The 23,484-nt window shown below is 33.2% G+C and overlaps 3 protein-coding genes across 3 annotated transcripts; 1 reads left to right on the forward strand and 2 right to left on the reverse strand.

Moving 5' to 3' along the window:
• Window positions 1-3,385: 3,385 nt before the first annotated feature.
• LOC106713610 (calphotin-like) lies at window positions 3,386-5,250 on the reverse strand. Its single transcript, XM_014506444.2, has 4 exons — window positions 5,024-5,250; window positions 4,356-4,511; window positions 3,905-4,138; window positions 3,386-3,681 (listed from the first exon to the last, which is right to left on the reverse strand). Exons 1-4 carry the CDS (start codon window positions 5,201-5,203, stop codon window positions 3,565-3,567), a joined length of 687 nt encoding a protein of 228 aa, XP_014361930.2. The 5' UTR covers window positions 5,204-5,250; the 3' UTR covers window positions 3,386-3,564.
• Window positions 5,251-7,609: 2,359 nt separating this feature from the next.
• Window positions 7,610-12,830, reverse strand: LOC106713587 (protein PRRC1-like). The gene is made up of 10 exons (XM_045681597.1): window positions 12,800-12,830; window positions 12,565-12,702; window positions 12,002-12,099; window positions 11,379-11,497; window positions 10,880-11,026; window positions 10,330-10,432; window positions 9,867-10,037; window positions 8,951-9,140; window positions 8,158-8,325; window positions 7,610-7,636 (listed from the first exon to the last, which is right to left on the reverse strand). Exons 2-9 carry the CDS (start codon window positions 12,700-12,702, stop codon window positions 8,200-8,202), a joined length of 1,092 nt encoding a protein of 363 aa, XP_045537553.1. The 5' UTR covers window positions 12,800-12,830; the 3' UTR covers window positions 7,610-7,636; window positions 8,158-8,199.
• Window positions 12,831-13,221: 391 nt separating this feature from the next.
• On the forward strand, window positions 13,222-19,467 carry LOC106713586 (sorting nexin-2). The gene is made up of 10 exons (XM_045681596.1): window positions 13,222-13,428; window positions 14,042-14,152; window positions 14,760-15,003; window positions 15,362-15,547; window positions 15,767-15,888; window positions 16,294-16,500; window positions 17,417-17,533; window positions 18,017-18,136; window positions 18,681-18,833; window positions 19,214-19,467. Exons 1-10 carry the CDS (start codon window positions 13,336-13,338, stop codon window positions 19,262-19,264), a joined length of 1,404 nt encoding a protein of 467 aa, XP_045537552.1. The 5' UTR covers window positions 13,222-13,335; the 3' UTR covers window positions 19,265-19,467.
• The last annotated feature ends 4,017 nt before the right edge of the window (window positions 19,468-23,484 follow it).

Below are 23,484 nucleotides of genomic sequence, written 5' to 3' on the forward strand. Positions count from 1 at the left end.
AAAGGGGGGAATACTATCTTTCTGTGTTCGTTCGATTAAAGGTAGGCAAAACGTCTGCAACATGCGGGTGTCTACAGGCAGCGGTCGATTCGCTATTGCGACGATTCAGGTAGCCGCTTGCTCGTTTACCACCTATAAAAAAATCCGACTATTCAACCTTTTAATGTCATGGCTTCTATCAGGCATTATAATCTACCGTTTCCTTAGTTATTAGTTTCATGTTTTAGATATTTCTACGAGTATGATTTGTATTTCGCACTACAAAAACATAAGCGAACACACGCTCACACAAAAGAAACGATATTTTGCTCGTATAGTATATGTTATTTATTTTTCCTCATAACAAATTAAATTATTAAATGTCTAGCAGATATTCTTTTAAATCACTTCAGGTACCGATTGAAAGCTCTTAAGAAATTATGAAGTAATTTGTTTACCTAACTATTATATAATGTACGTTATAATTATTATTGAAACCAGTAAATTTAATTATTCAATTTTAATTAAATATTATCTTTATTCACATAAATAAATAATAGACTCGTATTATTAATCTTAAATCTATCTAACTCATGATTCCTCGAACAATATTTTAACACATTTAAAGTATGAAAAGAGTTGCCCTAAATTCAGGCCACCACTTATGGTGCAAAGTGCAAAAGATGGCAAAAGATAATGTTATAGCATAAGTGCTATAACATTATCTTTTGCCATTTTTTGCGAAATGTGTACTTTAGATATGGTTTTTAGGCTAACCGATGAAGACTTCTTGTTATCTAAGTTATTATTTGAAGTGTACTTCTCCTGGTTTTATTCCATGACATTTGCAAATAGAAACGGAACGATAGCTATCGACACATTTTCATTTACTTTTAAATTTTTGTACGACGGTAAGCCTCTCTTAACTTATGTTATAATAGTGGTAGACACCAGCAGCAACGTGAGTTACACGATTGGGCCGCCTTGATCTGTGCAAAACCACGGACACACAAAAGAAAGGCGTCATGTGGAAACAAAATCTGACAACAAACAACAAGTCTGAAGAATGTCCGTGTAGGAGGCCTAATTATGGGTTCTCTTTCCCTTCTTCTTGTGAGCAAAAGATGGGAAAGGGTAGTGAATTTAACAAGGCACGGTCCCAAAGAAGCTTTATGTGCGTCGCTGTTCGACTAAAAGCAGACAAAACATCTGCAACTTGTGGATGTTTCTGGGCAGCGTAGTTTCGCTATTTCGGCGAATCTAGGTGCCCGCTTCCTCGTTTGTCACGTTATAATATAAAAAATGGGATTTCGACTGTAAAGACAATTGAATAGACACATATATGTACATCTTTTACATTATCTTTGGAAAAACAGAGACAACAGTATCATACAAGTGTCAACGCAATCCACAGTTACTTCGAATTCTATTAATTCAAATAATATTGAAGACATACATTCATGACTATGTATTCCTGGTACAAACAATTAATACTAGTGTTAAGTGTAAACCATACTTCATACTTATTTATCCTTACTAATATATAAATGCGAATGTTTATTTATTTATTTATTTCATGTAACATAAGGTAACACATATTGGAAAAAATATTACATTAGCTTTGGAAAAATATTACACACACATAATTACTAACAAGAGTAAACTAAGGATCAAGACAGTGTGTCGCCGGTCATGTGGTCATGTTTAGAAGGATGGATGGATGTTTGAATGTATCTCTAGAACTAAACGAACTTCGATGAAATTTGGCATAGATGTAGAACATAGTCTGGAAGAACACGTAGGCAATAATTCAGTTTTTTGTTTTAATTCCGCGCGCACAGAGTCGCGGACGACAACTAGTTTTTAATATTAATTACTAAGAACGATGATGAAAAAGTGATGTTTCCAGGGGCATCTCGGAAAAGTTTAGATACTTATAAGAAATGCCTATGTTTGAAGATTTCCAAAACAGAGAATAAACAATACGCGTGTACAGAGTGAGTCATAGGAAAATAAAATACTATTATAAATTGTAAAAATAGAGTCGTCTGTCTTGACCGCTGTCAAAGTTATCAGGTTGATTACTATTGCCTCTATCCGGCATGTCGTTTCGTTCAAATTCTTCCGCCATATATAAAGAATTCCAATCTTATCCAACATGTGTGATCACTAACCATGAGTTTTAAATACCTAAATCTGCACACATTATGGTTTCAGTTTTTTTCAGGAAAAAAATGTATTTCCCATTATAACTTGTATTAATCTTTTATCAGCCATGAATTAGCCTACACCTAGACTTATGGCGTATTGTTTATTCAGTAAACAATAAATACATGTGAGAATTTAGAAAAATCTTTTACCCACGTTTACTCATACTCAAAAGCTGGCAAATATTTGCTTTTAATACGACCTTGAATTGTTGAAAATTGTTCGAACCATTTATTTAAAGGAAAAGTCGCATTTGCAGAAATGTAGGTAGTTTGTATCCTAACCCATTATTTAGAAGCATGACTAGGTACACATTTTCTTTTTATTTCTCTACAAGTATTTGCCCGCAACTCCGTCTACGCGAAATTAAAAAATCTTAATTCTGCCTACGTGTTCTTCCAGACGATGTTCTACATCTATGAAAAAATTACAATGTTCTGGAGATGCGTAGTAATAAACATCCATCCATCCATACATCTAAACTTATGCATCTATATATATAAAAGACAGTCGTGTTTGTTACACTATTTATAACTCAAGAACGGCTGAATCGATTTGACTGAAAATTGGTGGGCAGGTAGCTTAGAACCAGGAAACGGACATAGGATAATTTTTACCCCGTTTTCTATATTTTTTTTATTCCGCGCGGACGGAGTCGCGGGTAAAAGCTAGTTTATAATATTAGTTCAATTTAATTTCGAATGAGATTTTAGGCGAAGTTTAAACAAAAGAAACTTGACATTGAACTTTGATCCTTTCGAATTTAAATGACCTTCCGCAGTTCTTATTGTTGTAAAATGACATTACCGAGACGATACCATGACAGATAAGATAATAAAGATTGACAGGTCGATAATGAGGGGGGGAAACATAAGTTGTTTTTGCACGTGATTCAATCTTTACCATGCATAAACATGATGTAAGTTCTTATGTTATTACGTGTAATGATTTCGTTATAATTTTTATAGCAAAAATAAAAAACTATACTAAAAAAACATTGATTCCATTAACAAAACATTATACTATGATTTTTAAAGTTGAAGTTTTTAACAAACAACGCTCTTAGAGCCGAATAAACAATATAGTGATTTTCTAGCTTGTGTAGTTGTTATGGCTTATTCATTCCACAACTAGAGCGTATTTACCATGTACATATATCATTTCATACTTTAAAACAGGTAAAAATAAAACATAAAAATAATATCATAAACTAATTTATTTTCAGGCTGTCATATATTTACAGTGTATTAGAAATCAAGATAATTTAATGGAAATTACATAAGTATAAATTCGTCTTATTTTTATATAATACTATTTTGCAATAGAGGTCTCATTCTTTAGTGGGCTAGCTTTGTATGGGTGAAGGTTATCTCTACTTTACATGGGGGGTTGAATGGCGATCACATCAACGGGGTTAACGCTGATGTTTTCAGCCTCATCCACAACCATGACGGGGGTGGGGGCGATTTCAGGGGCTACAGGGCTGGCCGCAACCTGAAATTTAGAACAGTATATTAATGAAATGATAACAAGAATCTTTAACTAAAAAATTTAGTAAATATTTTTGTGTTTACTATGAAAAGTACTACATATCCATATTTTGACTGATTAGAGTGTGATGGTTCTATTCTTGAGATATCTTCTTCCTCTAGAAATTAGGAAATTTGGGTTAATTGTATTAGTTGGCATAGTAACAGCAAGAAGAATATAATCTTACCTGGTCTTGTTGGTTGATGTTGACGATGATTTGTACCAGAGGGCTTGAGGTGGGAGCTGCAGCAGGGGCCTCGGGGGCAGGCACCTCAGGACTAGGGAGAACTGGGGCAGGCGCAACGATTTCAGGCAGGACAGGAGTGGGGAGAACTGGAGTAGCGATCACTGGGGCAGTAACGATGGATCCACCGGCCTGTGCAGGCGCCAACTCCACGGGGATGACGACTGGCATGGTCTCCTGTAAAATACATTTATCATTTTTACTTACATTGCCCTTGAACTGGTTTAATGGTTACATAAATATCTGCTACTTTTCTCTTACTAATTCTATACTAAGCTTTGTAGTCTTTGATGTCTCTGAATAAGACCAGAGATATGATTATTTCATACATATTTATAATACTAGCCATTTACAATTTCAAATAAACAATCGGTAGTGTTACGTAATGACTTACGATTTGTTGTCCATTGAAGAGAGCATCCATCATGGCGTTGAGGGCGTCTTCAAGGTAGGGCACCATGGCTGGGTTGGTGGCCGGGCTCTGAAGAGCGCTGGACAACTCCTCCAAAGTCCATTGGGTAGCTGTTGGCATGATTACAGCCACAGGAGTCTGGAAATATTAGGACATTTTTCCTAAGTCTCATTTTAATTCACGTATGTATGTTTATGTTAAAAACATTTTTGCGCCCATTCTTTAAAAAATAATTGCATAAAACTTTATCAGTGATTTATTATTATATAGAGGCTGAAACTAATTCGACTCCTTAACTGTAAATAATACTATGTCTTTCTTAACTCGTATTCTTTACATATAATCCACCACCATCTTGTAATACTTTTGTCTTCACAAACCTTCTTTCCCTTTTCAAAATGGCCATGACTGAAGAACATAATCTGACCGTGAACTACCATAACACTTGAATAAAAATATGGTGTATTTTTTATGTTTTAAGGTGGCAAACGAGCTTCCACTTGACCCCTGACTTCTATGTGACCATGGTATTGCACCAGTCGAGCCAAACAATTCGTGCAGCAGATGTTTTTCAAGGAGTTTGAGAAAATAATATGTTTTTATACAAATGTTTCGACAATGGAAACACACAATAAACATAATTAGCTTACAACAGGCTTGCCGGCGTGCAGGTCTTCCATGATCTGGTTGAGTGCATGTTCCAGGTATGGGATGTACTCGGGGTTGGTGTGCGGGTTCTGCAGAGCTTCGGACAGCTCTTGCAGCGACCACGTATGCGGAGACCCAGCGGCCAGAGCCAACACGGCGGCAAATACGGCGAAGAATTTCATCTTTGTTGTTTTTTTCTAAAAACCAAACACCGAGTATTTTATATTACAAAGGAATTTTTTGTAGGTAACCTATTTGTAAGACAGCAAAAGTAGATTTTTTTATTTTTATTTTATAAAGATACAAGATTTGTTATGTGTAGTTTAATTAAAACGAGTGTTTCTCTACTTACCTTGTCCTGTAACAATATGACAATATAAAATTGAAACGAATTATATATAGTAACAAGATTTGATAAAGATTATAGACCATATCACCGAAATGTTATTGCTTTGGGATTAAATTTCCATATCTAAGGAAGGTCCTAAAATTTTATTATGCAGCCATAAATCACGATTAAGCGTCATAGTAGTGCTAATTACGTGCAAACCTTCAATTGTCTTTAGATAAATTTAGTTAAGGGTATATCAAATATTATGAAAAATAATCTGAATGTCAAATTTTTAGTCTCATTTTCGTAAACGTATTCACTAGATTTGAAAATTCTTATTTATATTAGTATTATATGTTTGACCATCTTCCCGCATTCTTGACTAGTTCTGTCGATCCCATTAACATCAGGTGGGATCGTGGTCAAGCGTTTTTCTATTTAAAAAAAAGTTTATTTAAGCCTCCGGCGTTTCAATCAATTATTTAACTCACAACATGTTCTACCATTTTCAAAAGAATTGATAACTTAAATAATTTTTGACCACACGTTTAAATTATTATCCAAAATAGATTGATTTCAATCTAAAAAAATGTCATCCAAAAATACATAAAACTAACAAATACAAAAAAATATTACAATACTGACGTATTTCTAAATATCCACAGTATTTTATGTTTATTGTAACATAGGAAAATATCAAACTAGCTGTCGCTTGTTGACTCCGTCCGTGCGTAATTAAAAAAAACTAATAAGTAGCTAAATCACATCAAAATACTTTGAGCCGTTTCGGAGATACCTACAAACAAACATCCATCAATCCATCTAAACATTAGCATTTAAAATATTAGTTTGATATAATTTAGATAGTATATATTTGTGCCTTTTGCCGTGGAGACCTTGGGGCCTTGGGGTGCGGAAGCCCGTCAGCTGTTCAAGGAGATTTCCGTACGCCTCATCGACGTCTCAGGGGATTCAAGGGCTGGCGCGCATTTCGGACAAAGATTGAGCCTGGTCATTCAACGGGGAAATGCCGCCAGTCTCTTGGGCACCTTACCCTGCCAGCGCAGCGATTTGGGGTCGATTTTTTACATAATCTAGTTTTGTTTTTAGTTTGGTATAAGTATATAGTTTAGTTTAGTAGTTTTAACATATCATTCATAATTCCTAGGTATAGATTATAGATGTTATTATGTTAAATTTAGATAGGAAATAATTTATGTGGCAATATTATCTAATCCGTTTTTCACATTGTTTGTCGTTACTACGGCATGATAAATAACATCATAGAAAGACGAAAAAGTAACGTAAACATTAATCGCAGTGTAGCGTTACTTTCTGAGACCAAAATCCCTGTATAAAACATATCGTCATCCCTGTAATTATCTTTGACAGGATGTTTAACTTTTACAGAGATAACAGTATGTTTTAAAATCTTTATAAATTCAATAATCTTGGTCGCGGAAACCAAGGAATAGTCTAGTTATTACTTAGTAATTAAGTTCGAGCCTTGTGCTAGAATATAATTTAGAACAATAATCGAAAGACGGAATTAGAACCCTTGAACACATAATCGGATGTCCGCATCCTTAATCTATTTGGCTATTGGTGCTTCTTACACTAATATTTTTTTTTTTATAAATAATTTAGCTGCTTAAATTTGGGAGTCAAGGGTCTCTTCAAATTTTATAAGAAAACTTGCTGTCGCCCGCGACTCCGTCCGCGCGCAGTCAAAAAGAACTTAATAGCCGTATTAAAAATAGATAGTATCTGATTCTCAGACCTACTGAATATGAATATAAAATTTCATTACAATCGGTTAAGCCGTTTCGGAGGAGTATGGTAACAACATTGTGACATAGAAATTTTAATGTAAGATGTATTTATTTCAGTAAAGGAATCTAGACTATTGATTCGGTAAATAAAACAACGAAAAATAATTGGAATGAATACACTTTATTAAACTCAACAATGTCGTAATATTAAGTCTTACTTCATAACAAATGTTGCCAGTTAGAAAAACCATTTAAATTTATGTACAAACAAAATATTTCTAATACAAATTTATTATAACTAATTATTTTTCTTATATAAAAAAAATTAAAAAGATCATAGATTATAATAAGAATGGCACAAACCATAGACAATTCATCTTCGTTTAAATTTTGAATTAAAAATAAAACGCATTTTCTTCGATGATATTTATTAACATATTAACTAAATAAGTATATTATTTATTACAAATATATATTACAATAAACTTTCCTCATAAGTAATAATAAATTTTCTGAAACAAACGAAAAGGACAAATTTAAAATTTTGTAAATTAAACATTCTTATAATCTCAAATAAGGTTTACCTACATTTATTAAGAGCGTCAGTGGCTCAGGGGTTAAGCACTTGACTTGTAATCTGCAGGTCCTGTGTTCGAATCCCGCCATGTACCAATGTGTTTTTCGAGTATCGATTTACATATGTACATTTATCAAACGATCTTACAATGAAAGAAACATCGTGATGCTGCACATATCTGAGAAGAAATTCAATGATATGTGTGAAGTCAACCCGCACTTGGCTAGTAAGGTTGACTATGTCCTAGTCACCCCTAACGTAAGGTAGGGTCTGAGCCCCTCAATGGCGAGCTGATGATGAATGAATGAACATTTAACACAAAAAACACATTCCGCAGTCATTAATTTTTTCCTAAATAAAACAACATAACTCGTATCAGAATCCATTATGATAAATAGAAAAATTACGCAATAAATCGATAAGAAATTAAAACAAATAAGTTTATCTCAGACTTACGTATTAGATTAGATCTATAATTCCAGTAGCGTTCCGTACATTTTAAGTCTCGGCGGCGGATATTGCGAGTAATTTCTTATAAGAACCCGCGAGAGATCGCGCCGCTAAGGAAAGGATTTCTCTTCTACTAACACCTGTTGTCGCCTCCTGCCACTCTGTATGAGGCACCTAAGAAATAAAACGAAATTTATCTAAATACTAGTTGTCGCCCGCGACTCCGTCCGCGCGCAGTTAAAAAATGGGGGGGGGGTTATGAAAAATAGATGTTGGCCGATTCTCAGACCTACTGAATATGCTCACAAAATTTCATGAGAATCGGTCAAGCCGTTTCGGAGGAGTACGGTGACGAAAACTGTGACACGAGAATTTTTTATATTAGATAAACAATTTAAGTAAATTTTTGTAATTTTTTTAAGTTTTTACTTTATATTTCGATTTGATCACGGTATTCTACAACTCAAATCTATGAGTAGAGATTGTGCAAAAATAATCCGCCATTTTGTTGCCGCGACCATCTTGTAAATTTCATTTCATTACTAGCTTTTACCCGCGACTCCGTCCGCGCGGAATAAAAAATAGAAAACGGGGTAAAAACTATCCTATGTCCGTTTCCTGGTTCTAAGCTACCTGCCCACCAATTTTCAGTCAAATCGATTCAGCCGTTCTTGAGTTATAAACAGTGTAACTAACACGACTTTCTTTTATATATATAGATATTGTAATGGGTTTGGTATTTTAAAAAAAATCACCCTACAATATTTCTATTACACATTCATAGATTAAAAAATATTACATGTAAGCTGTCAGCCATGAGAGATCCTATAGTGAGGGCGTATCCGGTCTGCGCGTGCGCGTAGTCTGCGGGCGTGGCGGCGGCCAGCGCTGCCACAGCCGCGCCCGGCACCGGCGTGCTCTGACTCTGCAGCTGCAGCTCTATGCCCAGGGACGGCTGGGACAGCAACACCAGCGATATCTCGTACCATCTGCTTATATCAACTTCTTTTCTTCAATTATTACTAAAATTAACTTTTAAGACTAGTCTGTGACACTAAATTCTGTTTTTTTTTTTAATATATGAGGCAAGGATAATTTCATGCCTAAATGAAATTCTTCTTAAAACGTATCCCGTTCACTTTTTATATATTTTATCGTCTTATAGGTTTTCATATATCTAGACTTATTCGTAATACTAGCTATTGAATGCGACTTACTCCACGTAGAATAAAAATATAATTAATAGTCGACGTATTCTTCCAGACTATGTTGTACATAAATGGAAAATTTCATCTAGGTCCATTGCACCATTTTGGAGATACCTTATCTATCCATCCATATATCAAAACTTTCGCATTTATTTACATACAGACACTCCAATTTTATGGTCTCCTATAATTTGTGTTATTTAATTTGTCAATATAATTTGTCAGAGCGCCGGTGGTTCAGGGGTTAAGCACTCAACTTGCAATCTGTTGGTCCTGAGTTCGAATCCCGTCATGTACCAATGTGTTTTTCGATTTACATATGTACCTTTATCCCACATTCTTACGGTGAAGGAAACATCGTGATGCAACCTGAACATATCAAAGAAGAAATTCAATGATATGTGTGAAGTCAACCCGCACTGGGCTGTGGTTGACTATGGCCTAGTCACCCCTAACATGGGATAGGCTCAGAGTCCCTCAGTGGGGACTGATTGAGCTGATGATCACCTGTCACTGACAGTCTCCTGCAGATAGCTCTCTATAGCGATGACAGGCACATTGTTGGTGAGATGTGAGCAAGTGGAGCGCACATGGGCAACACGTTGCTTGGCCGCTGCGTACGCCGCAGCGTAACCCACCGGCTGTGAGGCTGTCACCTCGCTTTGTGCCGCCTGACCACTTACATATTACAATAAAAAATATTTATTCTTTTACTTGAAATGCTACAATGAATATATACACAGAAATTAGTATTAAATGAGGTTTTTTAACAAAAAAAATCACATCTTAAAGTTAGGCAGTATTCTTGTTCGGACAACCCCAATCTCTTATATAACATTACCGGATGTCTTTAATAATGTCCAATAGTATTGTTATTTTATAATTTAAAGGTGCCTTAATAAGTATATGTTGAATTTATATTTACTAAACTTATGTTTAAGAGAGTTACAAAGAAAATCAATATACTCACACTACAGTCGCTTTGCCGAAAACAGTTTGGAATGCTTCTCTAATTGGTGATACTTTGACTTCTTTATCTGATGCTACAACTATGTATAAGTCACCGCCGCTTTCTGAAAAAATTAAACATAATGTAAATAGATTATAATTTCTGACAGCTTTCTGACTTTGAATCTTACTAATATTATAAATGTGAATGTTTGGATGTATGGGTGGATGGATAAGCGTTTGTTAAAAGGTATCTGTAGATCAACTTCATGGATGTCGCTGAAAGGGCAACTAATCAAGTTTTTTTTAACTCCACCTAGTGTGATATAAACTTGAACTGTAAAATTTAATTGCGATGAAAGTTGTATCAATAAATATTATAGTCTCTATTTTGTCAAAGACAACAATAGAGTTGACAGATTTAACTTCTTTCCTACTTAAACGCGACAGTCGAAGTTCCTCTCCACCTAAACTAACAGCAACCGTCAGTGCAAAAATGGCGAAAATCAAATATGCACAAAATACCACGATTTATAGCCTGTCCAATGTATAAAGGTCAGTGTCAAACATACTTAAGTACTCCTTCATTTGTGGATCAAGTGTTGTGATCATAGTATCAACTGAGCTTTTGGCTTTCTCCGCCACGCGCTGCAGTATACCACCAGTGGATACCGCGCCCTTCATCCACGTCAGCAGACCACTACCGGGCATTATATCGCCTAAAAACAGACAAATAATATACAATCTCACAATTATTAGAAACTACAGGGTGTAGGATCAGAATGTTTGGATTACGAAATTGTATAAAAAAAAAATAATTCTTGTCAAAAAAATTAAGCTATCACAATGTACTCTATTAAAATTTGTAATACATCTATAAAAAAAATTGTTTTCAATACATATGTATAAAGTAATATTATTTATAATGTTTTTTACAGGTACTTTGGCAATGAAAACTCAAGTTTACATTTTGCTACATACAATATTAGGACCAAATCACAACCTATACTCCTCTTTTACATAAACCCTTTTTGAATTACAATGTTTACTGATGTTAGTAAATATACAAACCAATTTTATCAATTTCAGGTGTGGAAGGTGGTAATGATTCAGGAGACTGTGTGGCTTGAGTATCCTCGGGTGATCTGATTGGAAGAGTAGGCTCACCCTTGTTTGGTGGTATTGCAGGACTGGAACATACATATATGGGTTAATCATCAAAAAGATTTATTTAAATCCATATTATTTACAGCAAAGCATTACTATAAGTTAGTTGAATGAAAATAAATATCAAATAACTTTCTAATTCTTACATTTTGTATGAAAATATAAACCTCACATTCATATGTAATATTTTACATTAATTTGTATTTATTTAAATTTTATCACTACTTATTTTTTTACGATTTAAAAAAAATTGTCCAAAGTTTTAATATAGTAGAGATAGTGACAGGCAGGGGTACAATTGTATAAATTAAGCCAAAACATCAAAGTTTTTAAAACCTTATACACCAACCGCACATGAATGGAATAAGGCCAGGGAGTTGATAATTACCAAAGTTTTAATAGAGTATATTATTATGCCAATACATGCTTTCCTCATTCAACTTACTTTGTTTTCCATACTCATAAACATCTCTTTTAATTGTAGAGTAATGCAAATAATTTGTCTCTTTCTACAGAAAGAATACTACCTGAAAGTCTCCTGCTGTTGTGATGAGTCCATTGATACATTATCCCGAACTGCAGCAGGCTGCACTGGTTGTGACACTGGTACAATGACACTTGGCTTCTAAAATTTATATTTCAAAAAGTCAATGACGAAGCAATCTTCATAGTTTAATTGAATATATTTGACATTTCACAGACTGACACAATGCTGTTCATATAGCTAGCTTAAATTATAATAATATTCGTGTATCAACATTTATATGTCTTAGCACTATTCAGTATGGTCTCAGTAACATACTTAACAAGATTTCTAAACTTAATATACTCTTAATGCTTTTGTAAATATATAATGTTGAAACAAGTTATCTCAATATTAAGAAAGTACTAATCTTACTAATATTATAATTGCGAATGTTTAGATGAATAGATGGATGGGTGGATCAAACCAGGTATCTCTAGAACAGCTTAATGGATTTCAATGAAACTCAGAAGTCAGTCTGGAAGAACACATAGGCTATTAAGTAAGTTTTTCTTTAATTCCGCGCATTTCCGACAGCTTATTTCCTATATAAAGCAATTTATGCACCTGTAAAACCGGTGAAGCTGTAACAAAGTTAGGTAGTTCTGAAGGAGGAGCTACGCTTGATAATAGATTGACAGGGACACCTGCTGGTGGCACAGGCGCTACGGGTATGGATTTCTTTTTGTTGTCTGAAGCACTCATCTACAAAAATTAAAACAATAATAATAACACAGTCAAGCAATCATAGGCGTATTCGATATTCGTGCATTATTAGTTTACTAACTTTTAATGTTCACAATCTATAGCCAGCTAATATATTATTATGTGAGTTGAATACGTTTATATTTTTCTTGTTGAGATAGAAATTCAAGTTAACTTTTTTTGACACGGTATTTTTTATTTTGAGTTATGAAAGTTTTGGTTTGGTTGAGTTTATTTATGACATTGACAATTCATTGAGAGATCGCAATATGATGACATGTCACAGCTAATCGGAATTACCGAATAACCGTTTACCGGAACAATTTTTAAATAAGTTGCTATTTCCGTAATTCATTATTTATAATTGAAGAATTTTAAAAATCTAAAACACCCAAAATATTTAACTTTACAATTTAGCAATCATTTTTGTTTTGTTTCTATTTATTCCGAATAAAACATTGTGAAAGTAATCTGTGATGCCACACGAATATCTGTCAAAATGCTAATTTGACGAGCCGTCAACATAACGCATCACTAAAGTTTTACTTTTATCTTCCCTCTTTGAGCCATTGATTTAAAAACATCATTTACTGTGACATTATCAAATACGTGGTGCTATAAAATAAATTGAAAATGTCCGAAGAGACCGATGCACCGGTTTTTAGCACTGTTGATATCAACAATGACAACAGAGACGAGGAAGATCTATTTGCTTCAGCGGTTCAGGTAGGTATTTCTTATTAGAATCTCCTAAAAATTACTTCGGTGTACATTAATTTAGCGGTATCCAGTAGAGTTCGTTGACGCCCCTTTTTGTTTAATCTTAATTTCGACATAGAAACTAAGAAAACAACGAATTGATTGGAATGTAAATTAGTAATATAATTAGTAATTATTACTCATGAGTGCTATAATTACGTTTTGAAGAATGATAACAATGCTAAATAAATGTTAATCACCTTCAAGAATAATTTTTATTTTCCGATCTACTTCAAAGGTTATATTTAAAATAAGACTATTATAACATTGTTATTTCTTGTACTTAAATACATAATCCTCTTATTATCGTATTTTCTACGATACACTAAGGAACTAATATAAATTCATATGAAACTCAAGTTTGAATATAAATTAAATACTGTATTATGTGGTTCAAACGTCAATATAGTAGCTTGTGATTAGTAGCAAGTGCATGTTTGCATGAGCCGTTGGCAGAGTCCCATCGTGGGTAGAAAAACAAGTGAATTTCATGTTGACACTCTGACATAAGTACCCAACATAAGGTTGAGCCGACATCATACTGTCTAGCATTTTTGTATCCATAAATTTTGGGTTACAGGAAGTAAGCCTGGATTCTGAAGTAAATGGAACAAGTGAATCTTTGGAGAAGGTATCAATAACTGATATGTCATCCATGCCAGCTGTAGTTGGAAGCCCTATTATGGAAGAGGTTGTTACTTTTTACTTATATATTATAAACTTAATCAGAATTTAAACCATTGATTGAAATAAAAATAATATTCTTTTGTCTGAAACAAAATAATTTCTTTGTTTTTGCAGCTGAACATATAGTTCATATAGTTTTGAATGTTTGCTATAACTAGTATATTTTTATTATAAATCTAAGTATTAAACTACCCTTTACTGTATTAAACTACCCTTTAATGGATTAAAGGACACTTGTAGGCTCAAATATATGTTAATTTTACATGTCTTCAAATAGAGAGATCATTAACCTGTAAATGTCACCTTAAAATATACTTTCACTTTATTAATAACAAAACAATTTCACTAAGCAAAATATTTTTATAAAAAATATTCTCCTCTTATCTAATTTTATTATCATAGCCTAAGGTATGATTCAAACAAGGTAAATCTTTGTGACTCAGTTCAAAGTAGTTAAGGATTATGACTAAGTTATGAATTTACAGATGGTAAGAATATTCAAATTAAAGATTGCCATTTATTAAAAGTGTGATAATTTTTATTATATGTAATTTTTTGTAAAGTTACACATTTATAGATATATTCAGCATTTGATTTTTTTTATTTTACAGATAGCAACAGAACGTGCCAATAACATAATAATCACTGTAACGGAACCTCAAAAGATTGGCGAAGGCATGAGCTCATATGTAGCTTATCATGTCTTAACAAAAACAAATATGCCAATATTCAGCAGGCACGAGTTTACCGTCCTCAGACGTTTTAGCGATTTCTTAGGTCTTCATGAGAAATTAACAGAGAAATATCTTCGCTCCGGTAGAATTATACCACCTGCTCCAGAAAAGAGTATTGTTGGTGAGTTATTTTTTTATTATGTTATTTACATTTTAATTATTACATTCTAAATATATACTAGACATGGAGTCGCGGACACCATAGCCCCTGCTACTACTATTTTAATGTTTATAAATAGTTCCGTTGCACAGATTTAAAACATGTCAATGTTTCCTTGGGTCTGTCTAATTGTAGGGTATTTGGTTGTAACTGTGGGTATCCATTGACCAAAAATATATTGTCATCCCAAGCTTTCTCTTTTAAAAACATTGTCATCAGAATTCAGAATAAGATGGATGATTTTTCACTGTATTCACTTTTATTATACAATCTTATTAGTGGAGATAGAAAAATCTTTTTGACATAAATAATATTTTAGGAACAACAAAATTAAAGATGACATCAACTCCGTCTACGGAGAGTGCTAATGGCACCAACTCATCCGCCAGCCTGCAGTCGCAGTTCGTGGAGCGGCGCCGCGCAGCGCTAGAGCGCTTCCTGAATCGAGTCGCGCAGCATCCCGTACTCTGTATAGATCCTGACTTTAGAGAGTTTCTTGAATCCGGTAAGTTGGAATTTTGTTTTTATCAAGTTTTGAATTGATTATGTTCTATTTCTTTTACAATAACTTATGGGTTTTTTAGCAACATACTGTTTGGAGGAAAAGGACAACATTTTTCGTGTAAAAAACCATAATTTAAGTTTGTATTTTAAAAAGTACCTACCTTGGTAATAATTGGACAGTATTTTTATTATTCACGTATTTTAATTTGTATAAAATTAGATACGGAACTGCCTAAAGCGACGAGCACATCAGCACTCAGCGGTGCGGGAATGTTGCGGCTTTTTAACAAAGTTGGAGAGACGGTTAACAAAATCACTTACAGAATGGATGAGTCTGATCCCGTAAGTATAATTTTTACATTTTTTACTCTATTTAAAATAATCACACAATATTAAGACTCAGTGAAGAAAAAAAAGTATTTTGAACCCTCGTTTCTATTATATTTTCTTATCCTTAAAAGACATCACCATAAAAGACCCAAAGCCTAACACATTCAAATATAAAGTAGACCTATAGTAATCTCCACCAACCCTAAGGGACCGTAAAGATGCCCTAGTGCAGCTTCCCTGAGTGAATGATTACATACACAGTGAGAATTCCGCACACAGTACTAACACAATAAATTAAAAATGAAATGTACTAAAGTCTCTGACCCACCCATGTCAGGGGACTACGGGTAAAAAAACCCTTAGTGACCGATAAGGTGTTCGAGTGCGACAGTTAACCTGTACCTGTATATTGGTCAGTGGTTCGAGGAGCGTATATCCCGCGTGGAGGGCCTGGAGACGCAGCTGCGGCGGCTGTGCGGCGCGTGCGAGGCGCTTGCGGGGGAGCGACGTGAGCTTGCCGCACGCTCGCACGACGCCGCACGCGCAGCCGCCGCACTCTCCGCCGCGGACCCGCATCCGCCTCTCTCCAGAGCACTGTCACATCTCGCAGATCTACACGAGAAGGTATACACAACTACCTATGTACTTATATGTATAGAGAAATACTTGTTACTTATTAAAAATCAATTTAAACATCCGGTGACGGCACCGACTAGTTTCGGACCCATCGGGGGTCCATCTTCAGGGCGAGTGTTTAATCCGAAGACGATGGGTCCGAAACTAGTCGGTGCCGTCACCGGACGATCAAACGTGAGTTAAGCCGTTTCTTAATTAATTAATTATGATGTCTCACAAAAGTTTAAACAATTTAATCAATTTAAACATTGAAAAATTGCAATATAAATCCATAGACAGTAAATGATGTTTGTTAGTTAGGGACATGAGTAATTCTAATCTCATCCAAATTTTCGCGACTCGCAATTTTACATGAGACTGCATTGTAATTTTAGATATCATCGAGATTTAGATCTTGTTCATATTTACTATAATAGTTAATCATATCAATATATGTATATATGAATCGATTTCAGAAATAAGGTCATAATGACATATCAGAGTCCAACTATGAAATCATACTATTATAAACTAGCTTTTACCCGCGACTCCGTCCGCGCGGAGTGAAAAATAGAAAACGGGGTAAAAATTATCCTATGTCCGTTTCCTGGTTCTAAGCTACCTGCCCACCAATTTTCAGTCGAATCGATTCATCCGTTCTTGAGTTATAAATAGTGTAACTAACACAACTTTCTTTTATATATATAGATGCAAATTTTTAGATGGATGGATGTATTGAAATTTGAAGGTATCTCCAGAACGACTGCATGGATCTCGATGGAACTTGGCATAGATGTAGAACATAATCTGGAATAACACATAGGCTGCAAATTCAGTTTTTTTTAATTGCGCGCGTACGAAGTCGCAGGCGACAGCTATTGTACAATAAATGAGATAAAATATTAAGGAGATTGTTTGTTCACAGATTGAACATTTAAGAATGGAGCAGTCCAATACAGACTTTTATGTACTAACCGAGCACATAAAAGACTATCTCGGTTTGATTGGTGCTATTAAGGATGTTTTTCACGAAAGAGTCAAGGTATGTAACTTATTTCTGCAATTTACAGGTGAACTATGAAACGTTATATGCTATCTAGTTAATACGTACAATGCCATTGATTCCTTTTATATGTTTAATATGTAAAAATCGTAGTGGCACAAAACAACTTAAGATTTGATGGATAAAATCCAAATAATTTACAACATTAAAGTGTTTGTATGTTTAATCGAAAAAAAAAACATATTTCGTAAATTCATCTAATGAAAGTTTTAACTGATGATACATTAATCAAAAAAAAAATTGTGACCAAGATATATTTGCTTTATTTAAAAACCAATTGTTTGTTTGTCTGTCTGCGTTTGTTCCAGTTAATTTGTCAGATTTTTTTGATGGGAAGGTAACGGATATATTATATAACCTACTTTTTATTCTGTGCTGACGAAGTCACATGCGATCGCTAGTTAAAAACACTACATATAAGCAGTTTGTATATAATGTTATGTGATATATATGTATTTGCAGGTGTTCCAGAACTGGCAACACGCACAGATGCAGCTGACAAAGCGGCGCGAGAACAAGGCCAAGGCCGAGCTCGCCAACAGACCTGAGAAGATTGAACAAGCCTCTAATGAGATTATTGAGGTAATGCAAGTTGTTGATCAAAGTTCTAGCAGTTGTTTATTCATTCGAGTTAAAAAAAAAAACCTGGTTAAAACTTATATAAATCTAAAACTAACTTTTGGAATAAATTAAAAATTCTGAATTAGTCTATGTGTACTTGCAGACTATGTTCTAAATTTCATCAAGATCCATACAATCGTTCTGGAGATAGCTTCTAAATTCCATCTATCCAAATATCTATATATATAGTCAGAAAGTCGTGTTAGTTACACTATTTATAACTCAAGAACGGCTGAATCGATTTGACTGAAAATTGGTGGGCAGGTAGCTTAGAACCAGGAAACGGACATAGGATAATTTTTACCCCGTTTTCTATTTTTTTTTCCGCGCGGACGGAGTCGCGGGTTAAAGCTAGTGTAGAGAAAAAACTTTTTTTTTTAATGTCTTCAAGCGTTTTTGCACTGTTAGTGTTGCAGTAGTTAGTTATATTATTTCTTTATTCAGTCATGGTTTCTTTTTTCTTTTAGTAAATGTCATTTATAATTTTTTTTTCAACTGAATTCAGTGGGAATCTAAAGTAGAAAGAGGACAACAAGAGTTTGACACGATCTCTCGCGTCATCAAGAAAGAATTGGAACGTTGGGAGGAGACGCGAGTCGCGGAACTTCGCGCAACGATACTGCGGTATCTGGAGGAACATATGAAACATCAGGCTCAGGTCAGTATACCATATTATTGTACGTTTACACTGTCGAAACATGTAACATCGCATACTCTTTGAAAAACAGGAAACGTGTTTTAATACACATTTTTTACTCTATTCGATAAAAATTTACTCTCCTAATTTATAAGATATTCAAATTACAGACAAATAGAAGTGTTTGTTGACGTTTTAAAAATTTGATTTCATTTAATAAATCAAATTCGAGTTTAAATCCTAGCAAAATGGAATCCGGCTCAAAGGACCACTTGTGTATTTACAGTTTAGTTTATTACTAATTTAGCTGTATTTAGATGTCTGTTTTTTTTTTTTAATTATTAAGGTAAAGATATGTTTCCCGTCAATTTTTGCAGTTTGCACTATTTTCGTTTTTTCAGTCGATCCGTTACTGGGACGCGTTCCTTCCTGAGGCTCGTGCTATTAAATGAGTGGGGGAATTACCTTCGTCTTTGCTGCGCCAAAACCGACCTAAACACCTACAACATTAATGCTACTTTGCATCACATGGCCCATTGTAAATGGTACATTTTAGATAGTCCATACATAGTTAATTCTCATATAAAATTTTGTATTAACTTAGATAGGTCTTTAAAGTGATTTTACTGAAAAAAAAAAAACAAATAATTTTGATGTAAAATGTAGTTCCAAAGTAAATTTCATGCATATGCATAATAGCATGTATTTCGTTTATACATAGTTGTCAGTTGTCTTTTAATCCTTTGTATGGATATAATTTTAAACCTATAGAAAAATAATAGTCATAATAATATGTTTAAAAATATATAATTCTGTGTTTCTTACTTTATATAATCTATGTGGAGAAATAAACAATGTATATAAAGTTTTTCGTGTTTAAAACTTAGATAATATTATTTGTATCATTTACAATCGTCCATTAAGAACCAATTTTAAACGTTATCGTGTAATATTAAACATATAAAAAAAATACTTTGATAAATCATGAGTTCTAAATTACACTCCTTCGTGACGTCATCAACGTCAAATGTCAAGTTATTTTCCCGCGTAAATACAACAATTTTACTTTTTACGATGCAAATTATATGTAGATTTATTTACATGTAAATTATAATTTAATTCTGAACACATTCCTTATTAATATATGCTATTAATTTCATACACATTTAATAAAATATTGTTTATTAAAAAAATTATAAATTTTAATCGTATTTCAATTTATTATTAGTTATTGGCAAAGTTAGTTTTAAAGGAATTTTTTTTGTTAACCTTTTAAAATATCAGCTAAATTTAACAATTTAAAATGAAGAAAAGAGGTTTTATGCTACAAAAAAACATTTTTTTTTTTTATTTATCAGTCAAAATTAAAGTCTATTTGATTTTATAGACACATAATAATGTAGCAAAAACTTATTGCTTGCGTGTTTAAAATTATTTACTATTTTTGATTGAATATTAGCTTTGCTTATTTTTTTTAAGATTAGGATGTGATTTTGTTACATTCGGTTACAGCTAATTGTTTTTATAATTATTCTTGTATTTTTTATTAATAAAATATTTTTCATGTAAAATATTGTTACAGTCAGAGAAATTATACCTAAAATTATTTTAAGTGATATTTTTTTTCTATTATTGTGTCGATTTTATCTTTTTAAAATAGTATTTTTTTTTTATTAAAAAAATTTCGTATAAATTGGCAAAAGAACTGAATTAAGATCTCATTATTATTTTTGAGGCTTTTATGGTTTTTTTTTTTAAGGAGATTAGTTATCGTGTCAACTTGTAAGATTGAAATATCGCAGTAACTCCTATGACTTATAATTTAAAAAAAAAAAAAATCATTTTGTACAATCCGAATTTGTATTGAAAGTGATTTAACAATTTGAGATTAAAGGATTTATGTTCATAAATTATAAATTAGTTTGATTTAAATGAAACAATGATAAACTAATTACTAGAACTTTATCAATTGGAACGTTTTATCAATTTTCCGGATTCTGATTTGAATGAAAAAAAAAACTAAACAATCAAGAAAAAAAAAATTGAAAAAAAATAATTAATTTATTACATTTAAGTATATTTTGAATTTTTTCGAAATAAAAAAAATTGCGAAGCAAATCATCAAACATCGATAAAGATTGTAACAATTTATGGATAAGTTTTATCTGTTTTTTTTTATTGCACACATTGCAAAATAGGACAAGTGGTTTAGTTGTTTATATAAAAATGTTGAAATTAAAAAAAAAACATGTTTGAACTCTGGCTGTAACATATTTATATATATGTACTTTTAAAAATATATGTATATTAGTTAAGTACGATTTAAAAATCTCGAGTCTAGTGTATTCATTATTTTTTATATTGCCAAATATATTTAGTGGTAATTCGGTGTAAAACAGATGTTTATATAAGTTAAATATAATAACGTTGGTTTATTATTCTAGAAAGTATACTTTATTCCTATTATAATGATTACTTGAAAATTCTGCGTTTTATTAATTATCCTTTCCACCAATTTAACATTTCGACGGCAAGCAAAACAACTGGGAATAACTAGTCTTACTATTATAAATGCGAATATTAAGATGGATAGATGTTACAATGTATGTCTGGATAACTGCGTGGATCTTGAAATTTAGATCACATTCTGAAAGAACACAGGCGACTTATTAAGTTTTTTTTAATTCCTCGCGAAAGGAGTTGCGGGCGACAACTAGTTCTCTATAAAGCGTGACGTATTTAATAATGTCTGACTCGGTTGTTTTTTCGACACATGTGTGAGTCACTGTCATAATTTAAATATCTTATCAGTATGTTAGGATAAGGTTTTGCAGACGATAAACAAATACAGTCGAACCTGGATAAACGAGAGTCCAGGAGAACGCGTATTTTTCTTATAGAGGTTTCTGGCCTATGGAAGTCGCCCTTCGAAAACCGACAAGGACTCTCGCTTATCGAGGTTTGACGGAAATTGAATTAAAGCATGGATAAAGAGGCAAAATAGTTTTTAGAAAGATTTTTTTTAGTTTTTATGGTAAAAGTAATGAGAAAATGAAATGATTGATTACGTGGGATACCCTACAGTCGTTTGTAATTTAAACCAATAGTATATAAGAGACTAGATGTACTGGAAAAATTATTACATTTGAATAAATCCAAACTCTTTCTGTTACTTTCTCTCCTGTTTTTGTCACGTTTCTTCTACGAAAGTTAAACTTTTCTATAACAAAAATCGTATAACTATCATATCAAGATATATCACGTCATATTTTGTGCTAGTTGTACGCGTTCTTTGTTAACATTAACAATCTATAAGTGATATCAATCTTATCAAAACAAACCGAATATGGTTTTACCAAATACTATGGAAATTTAAACAGGAAGTTTATTGTTCAGAGACATTCTGAACCGAATATGCGTCATCTAAACCTTATTAATCATACATGTATAAGGTCGCAAAGAAAAATAATAAACTAGTAAGTTTATTCTAAGTTTTTCATTGTTTCTCAATATATTTCAAGCAGTAAAGTATTTATTATTTAATTATGCTTACTGGTTAGTAATACCATTACTGCGTAGCGGAATTTATTTTTACATCAATACGACATAGAATCCTTTAAGAGATATGCCACATTAGTGTGATTCGTTGCGTTTATGTAAGCGTTAAAATTTTACTGTCATACTAGATGTGCGATGTTTCAACAAATCGAAGGACAGAAGACGAAGTGTTTATTTCAAATCGATATGACTTAGGTTCCTTCAAGAAGGCCGCGTTCTTCTTTCTCAAAAGGACAGCAATGCATCTGTAGTTCCTTAGATGTTACTGATGTCTAAAGACGTCGACGAACACTTCGTTGTTTGCTCCCTTATCTTGTAAGAGGACAATGCCTATTTAATTTCTTGCCTCGGTGTGATACTCTTTTGATTTGAAACATCGTGTGTCGTAACAACGCAGGTGTGGCATATAATGTGGATCCGTTGAGACGACCCACCGCAATGTCTTGAGGCCGCTCTTTAATAGCGTACTTTTTATCAAAAGGAACGCATCTGCATTTTCACCAATGTTGTGCATGTTAGGCGTCTAGCCGCTCATTCAGCCATCAATACATAGTATAAAACAAAGTCGCTTTCGCTGTATGTCCGTATGTATGCTTAGATCTTTAAAACTACGCAACGGATTTTGACGCGGTTTTTTTTAATACATAGAGTGATTCTTAAGGAAGGTTTGTATGTATAATAAATGCATAGTATAGTAGAGAAACACTGATAAATTTAAAGTTTTCTAATGTGATGTCGTAAATAAGCACGTTTTTTTGCGCTTATATTGCAAACGCTGGCTGAACCCTACGAGATAGACCAAAATAATGTACTACAGTATTGTTCACCTTAAAAAGTTCAACAAAAAAGTCCGCGATGGTATATGTCTATCTCTTAGGGATAACCCAGCCTAACCATTTTTATTCTTTTACGAAGTGATTTTAAACAATACAGCATTAATCCTTATCCATTTAAGTACCTTAAATAAATTGTGCATTTATTCTGTAGTAGGTATATTTTGCATTGCACCCGTGCGAAGCCGGGGCGGGTCGCTAGTAACAATATAAGAGTTTGAAAGAGTGAATACGTATTAGGTATTATTTAATTTAAGCATAATGAATCATTGAATTTTAAA

This window comes from Papilio machaon, chromosome 16 (genome assembly GCF_912999745.1).
Source record: "Papilio machaon chromosome 16, ilPapMach1.1, whole genome shotgun sequence".
NCBI lineage: Eukaryota > Metazoa > Arthropoda > Insecta > Lepidoptera > Papilionidae > Papilio > Papilio machaon.

Excerpts from the sequence above, each read along its gene's own strand:
- LOC106713610 (XM_014506444.2), bottom strand. The coding sequence starts at position 5,203 with ATGAAATTCTTCGCCGTATTTGCCGCCGTGTTGGCTCTGGCCGCTGGG. Across the intron at positions 4,512-5,023 it reads TGCACGCCGGCAAGCCTGTT|ACTCCTGTGGCTGTAATCAT; the intron begins GTAAGCTAATTA and ends TAATATTTCCAG. Across the intron at positions 4,139-4,355 it reads TCTTCAATGGACAACAAATC|GAGACCATGCCAGTCGTCAT; the intron begins GTAAGTCATTAC and ends TGTATTTTACAG.
- LOC106713587 (XM_045681597.1), bottom strand. The coding sequence starts at position 12,702 with ATGAGTGCTTCAGACAACAAAAAGAAATCCATACCCGTAGCGCCTGTG. Across the intron at positions 12,100-12,564 it reads CAGCTTCACCGGTTTTACAG|AAGCCAAGTGTCATTGTACC; the intron begins GTGCATAAATTG and ends TATAAATTTTAG. Across the intron at positions 11,027-11,378 it reads ACCTGAAATTGATAAAATTG|GCGATATAATGCCCGGTAGT; the intron begins GTTTGTATATTT and ends GTCTGTTTTTAG.
- LOC106713586 (XM_045681596.1), top strand. The coding sequence starts at position 13,336 with ATGTCCGAAGAGACCGATGCACCGGTTTTTAGCACTGTTGATATCAAC. Across the intron at positions 14,153-14,759 it reads GAAGCCCTATTATGGAAGAG|ATAGCAACAGAACGTGCCAA; the intron begins GTTGTTACTTTT and ends TTTATTTTACAG. Across the intron at positions 16,501-17,416 it reads TCGCAGATCTACACGAGAAG|ATTGAACATTTAAGAATGGA; the intron begins GTATACACAACT and ends GTTTGTTCACAG.